At 48.2% G+C, this 5,681-nt stretch overlaps 1 protein-coding gene across 1 annotated transcript in view; it reads left to right on the forward strand.

Moving 5' to 3' along the window:
- The window catches only part of TBL1X (transducin (beta)-like 1X-linked), a 61,396-nt gene that overhangs the window by 41,441 nt on the left and 14,274 nt on the right, over positions 1 to 5,681 (forward strand). Inside the window, exons 7-9 of the mRNA XM_010829906.1 lie at positions 1,048 to 1,111; positions 1,246 to 1,343; positions 3,711 to 3,771. Of these exons, the coding sequence (XP_010828208.1) occupies positions 1,048 to 1,111; positions 1,246 to 1,343; positions 3,711 to 3,771 (223 nt within the window). The remainder of the gene's footprint in view (positions 1 to 1,047; positions 1,112 to 1,245; positions 1,344 to 3,710; positions 3,772 to 5,681) is intronic.

Below are 5,681 nucleotides of genomic sequence, written 5' to 3' on the forward strand. Positions count from 1 at the left end.
ATACTTGACATGAATCCGCCACAGGTATACACATGTTCCCCATCCTGAACCCCCCTCCCACCTCCCTCCCCATCCCATCCCTCTGGGTCATCCCAGTGCACCAGCCCTGAGCACCCTGCCTCATGCATCGAACCTGGACTGGCGATCTGATTCACATATGATAATATACATGTTTCAATGCTATTCTCTCAGATCATCCCACCCTCGCCTTCTCCCACAGAGTCCAGAAGACTATTCTGTACATCTGTGTCTCTTTTGCTATCTCGCATACAGGGTTATCATTACCATCTTTCTAAATTCCATGTATATGCATTAGTATACTGTATTGGTGTTTTTCTTTCTGACTTGCTTCACTCTGTATAATAGGCCCCAGTTTCATCCACCTCATTAGAACTGATTCAAATACATTCTTTTTAATGGCTGAGTAATATTCCAGTGTGTATATGTTCCACTGCTTTCTTATCCATTCATCTGCTGATGGACATCTAGGTTGCTTCCATGTCCTGGCTATTTATTATAAACAGTGCTGCGATGAACATTGGGGTACACATGTCTCTTTCAGTTCTGGTTTCCTCGGTGTGTATGCCCAGCGGTGGGATTGCTTGGTCGTATGGCAGTTCTAGTTCCAGTTTTTTAAGGAATCTCCACACTGTTCTCCGTAGTGGCTGTGCTAGTTTGCATTCCCACCAATGGTTTATCACGTTCCTGGATGTCCTGTCATTTCATCACAAACTCTTCTCTTGTCAGAGTATCTGCAGCTATTTCAAAGCTCATCAAGGTCTCCCAAAGTCACTCAGTAACTTTTCGTACGGTGTCTTTTATTGGTGTCGTCATTGGTGACGGGGTGCGGTGTGTTTCCCTCGCCCCCTGGCCTTGTGATGATTTTTGGGGAAGGAAGCCTGGGACTTCCCCTGGTGGCCCAGAGGTCAGGAGTCTGCAGCTCTGTTTCAGGGGCCGTGAGTTTGACCGACCCCTGCTCGGGGAATGGAGGCCCTGCCTGCAGGCTGTAATAAATAGTTTGTGTTGGTGTGTGTTTCTGGCCCACAGAGTGACGGGACACTGCTGGCTACGGGTTCCTATGATGGTTTTGCAAGAATATGGACAGAGGATGGTAAGTCCTCCTGGCCCCGCCTCCCTCACGTCAGGGTTGGAAGAGGGGGTACTTTCAGTTGCCATCATCTGGGGTACAGACCGAGCGTGTCTCAGAAGTCACCCTGATTTCTCTCTTTGTTTTTAACCTACCAGGTAACCTGGCCAGCACCTTAGGCCAACATAAAGGCCCCATCTTCGCCTTGAAGTGGAACAAGAAGGGCAATTACATTTTGAGTGCTGGAGTAGACAAAGTGAGTGAGTGCGTGAGATACCTTGCTTTTTTCAGCTATGTTTAATCTCTCGGGAAACATCACGGTTTCTTTGAATTCTGGAAATTCTACCTCCCCCTTAAGAAATCAAAGGGGCCTTGTTTGGAGGTTTTGTGAGCTTCTGTGGTTTTGATCTTCTGGAATTCTAGAACCTCTGAGTGAGAGACTGTCTACCATGATGAATCAACTGTGGCAGGAATAATAACAGTGTTCTTGAAAATGATATCTTCTCAGGGATGAAATGTAAGTTAGGGATACTGGCTTTGGCCCTCGGTGCGTGCTTAACCCAGAGTGGCTAACCTGTATTTCTGATCCATAAAAGCTTTTGGATAAGTCATGTTTACTTTTGTCCAGTGTGTGTTTAAGGTAACACATAGTAAGTTGTGAGGTCCTTGGGATCGCAAATGAGTCAGGCACGACTGAGTGACTGAACTGAACTGATAGTAAGTTGTTACAACAACTGATGTGGTATGTGAAGTTGTGTCAGAATTGTGAAAGTGTTTATATATTCTCTGCCATGCCAGACTTGTGACTGGCTCAGTTAAGAAAAAAGAGTTCAGTTCAGTTGCTCAGTCGTGTCCGACTCTTTGCGACCCCATGGACGACAGCACGCCAGGCCTCCCTGTCCATCACCAACTCCCAGAGTTTACTCAGACTCATGTCCATCGAGTCGGTGATGCCATCCAACCACCTCATCCTTGGTCGTCCCCTTCTCCTCCTGCCTTCAATCTTTCCCAGCATCAGGGTCTTTTCAAATGAGTCAGCTCTTCGCATCGGGGGGCCAAAGGATTGGAGTCTCAGCCTCAACATCAGTCCTTCCAATGAACACTCAGGACCAATCTCCATCAAAAAAAAAATCTCTGGGACTTGCCTGGTAGTCCAGTGGTTAGGACTTGGCGCTTTCCCTGCTCGGGGCCCAGGTTCAGTACCCGGTCAGGGAACTAAAATGCTATAAACCACACAGTGGAGCGGGGGATAAAAATGTTAATTGGTCTAGAGCTTCCCAGGTGGAGCTAGTGGTAAAGAACCCGCCTGCCAATGCACGAGACTTATAAATAAGAGACGCAGGTTCCATCCCTGGATGGGGAGAATCCCCTGGAAGAAGGCATGGCAACCCACTCCAGTGTTCTTGCCTGGAGAATCCCACAGACAGAGGAGCCTGATGGACTTACAGTCCCTGAGGTCACAGAGGGTCAGACACGACTGAAGCGACTTAGCACTGGAGCTGGCCTGAAGTTTTTCAAACACACTCAGTGCTGTCAGTATCTTGCCAGGAACATTAGCGCTGTTGATACAAAGTAGAGCCAGTTTTTCCTAAAGGAAGATCTTTGTTAAAATGTCAATGACAGGGAGGCGTCAAGTTTCCAATTTAGCTGAAAATTCCAGTTGAGAATTAATTCCAAATGTTTTGCATTGAACTGCCTCCTGCTTCTTCCCCAAGTGTCTCCCCAACACTATAATGTGTTCAGAAGCATTCGTGACTTCCTCTGTCTTCTGGGGTGGAGATCTTTTTTTTTTTTTTTTCTTCTTAATATGTACAGCAATACATCAGGGCCAGACCCCAGTGGAACCCAGTTTCTCTAGCCTGTGTAGTGTCCCCACTTCACAGAGTGACGGTCAGGGGGATTTTCAGAAATAACCATTTCTGCAGCGTTTCAGTTGGAAAATTGGTCCAAAACAGAGTTTTAGATATGCTTTGTTTGTTTGTTTGTTTTTTAATAATTTTTCAAGTTTGGGACTTCCCTTCTGGGTCCAGTGGTTAAGACTCTATACTTTCTAGTGCAGAGGGACACATGTTCGATGCATGGCTGGGATCTCATGTCCTGTGCAACCAAAAATCTCTTCATTTAAAAAGAAAAGTTTTTTTTTTAATGATAGATATTCAAGTTTGAGGATAAAGATGGGACTCCCACCAAAATTGGTAGCTTCCTGCATATCAGTTACGGCTGCTGTCGTCCGGAGGAGTATAATAACCAGACAGGCGTGGCTGAGTTCATAAGTGTGATGTCTGGGTGATTTAAGTGTGTAAGACACACCCTGGATTCCAAAGAGTGGGCGAAAAAGACACAGGCCACATGATGCGAATATATTGATTCATGTTGAAGTGACATTTTCACTGTACTGGAGTGAAATAAACTGTATATTGTGAAAATAAGTTTTACTGTTTTGGTTTTTTTTTTAATTTTTTAGTGTGCTTACTAGAAAATTTTAAGTTGAGCAGTGCTAGTTTAGAAAAAAAGAAGGGCTCGCTGTGTTCTCATGTGTGACAAATTTTTCTGGAGATAACTTTGAGGGAGGAACCAGTAACTAAATTTTTTTTTTTTTTTTTTTTTTTTCTGCGGAGCACAGACAACAATAATCTGGGATGCTCACACAGGAGAAGCCAAACAACAGTTTCCGTTTCATTCCGGTGAGTACTTTTTTAATACTTTTTTTTTTTTTTTTTTTACTTTTCTTGTTTTTAATTCAAAAATAAGAATTCGGAGTCCTGAGAACGGTCTCTTAACGTAGCGGTGAATGCTCGGAAGAAGGCATGCCTCATGAGCAGTGCTGAGCATGCAAGGTGGACGTTGGGTGATGCATTGAGTGGCTGGCCCTGAGGTGATGTGTTGGTCGCCATCCGAAGGTCTCTCCTGCTGGGCAAATCCAGGTTCTTGGTGATGCTCAGAACCACAGGGCTGGCCCCCAGGACTCCCCAAGCTAGCGCGACCCACCTCGCTGCCTGGGAAGGGCTCCAAGCAGGAGGGGAGGGGTGTGGTCCTGCAGAAGCAGCCTGGGAGGAGAGGTTCCCCGCAGGGCCCTCAACATGACTGTGACAAAGGCACGCAGTCCTTCATTCCCTCCTGGTTCGACCAGCAGGCCCCGGGAGGGTCCCCGTGCATACCTCGCCCTGCTGGAGAGGCAGGCAGCCCATGTCTTCCGTGGCTCTGCTCGGGGACTCCATGCTGCACACGTCTCTGGGGGTGCTGGGCTGGGGGTGTTTCGTACTGTTTTACTCTTAACAGCAGTGATGAAGGTGGGAGTCGCTGAGCCTTTTGTAGAATTGTGTTCTCGCTGAGCCTTTTGTAGAATTGTGTTTCCCCACCAGGAAGTGGGCAGGGCTCCAAGAGCAGGGAGCTTGGGCGCCCAACCTGTGAGTGTGTGTATGTGGGTCTGTTTGTGTGTTTCTGTGTATGTCTTTCTGTGTGGCGATGTGTATGTGTTGCAGGGGGGGTCTGTGTATGTGTCTGTCTGTAGGGGAGTCTTTGTGTGTGAAGGAGGCGTCTCTGTGTGGGTGTGTGTCTCTTTGTGTGTGGGTGTGTGTGTGTGGGTGTGTGTCTCTCTTTGTGGAAAGGGGTCTGTGTGTGTGTGTGTCTATGGGTGTGTCTCTTTGTGGAAGGGGTCTGTGTGTGGGTGTGTGTCTGTGTGTGGGTGTGTGTGTGTGGGTGTGTCTTTCTCTGTGGAAGGGGTCTGTGATTGGGTGTGTGTCTGTGTGTGGGTGTGTGTCTCTCTTTGGGGAAGGGTCTGTGTGTGGATGTGTTTCTGTGTGTGGGAAGGGATGTATCTTTGGGGGGGCCTGTGGGTGTGGGTGTCTCTCTGGAGGGGCGTGTCTGTGTGGGTGCGTGTGTGTTTGTAGGTGTGTGTCTCTGTTTGTGGGGTCTGTGTCTCTTGTTGGGGGGGTGGTCCGTGTGTCTCTGTGCGTGCCTCTGTGTGTAGGTCTACGTGTCTGTGTCCATGTGTGTGTTTCCAGTGGGCAGAATGTGCAGAGCATTCACCGCTGTCTAGCTCCAGAACATTCCTGTCACTCCAGAAGGATACCCCTTACTCTTTAAGAACGTGCTCTCTAGTGCCCCTCTCCCAGCCCCTGACAACCCGGTCTCCATGATTTGATCCATGCGCGTCACCTCCTCTGAGCCGGCCGTCTCTGCCACGGACAGAGCAGACCGTGGCAGGTGAGCCTGCTGGATTTCTGTTGGGTTTGGCGTGAGCCCCCTTTGGGGATCGCAGCCTCATGACAGAGGCTAAGAGCATCTCGAGCTCTGTTGTCGGGAAGGGACTCAGTGACGGGGCAGAACCCTGCCAGAGTTCTGATTCTTCGTGCTGAGCACCAGTGTGCTCATGGGATGGGGGGATGTCTGTAACACAGACAGCTCTGGCTTCTGATTTTTTCAGAGAGGAATATGCCCATAAGTTTCCTGTACCAGTTTTCTTCCTGAGGACTCTTGTATTGAGTCTTTCAGCAGGATGTAAATTTTCCCCAGAGTATTCCCAAGGTCCCAGGCTTTCTGTCCCATGGACCACATGTCTCTTCTGCCCTCAGGGAGCTTCTCACCTGGGGTG

Source organism: Bison bison, unplaced genomic scaffold, assembly GCF_000754665.1.
Source record: "Bison bison bison isolate TAMUID 2011002044 unplaced genomic scaffold, Bison_UMD1.0 scf7180017864512, whole genome shotgun sequence".
NCBI lineage: Eukaryota > Metazoa > Chordata > Mammalia > Artiodactyla > Bovidae > Bison > Bison bison.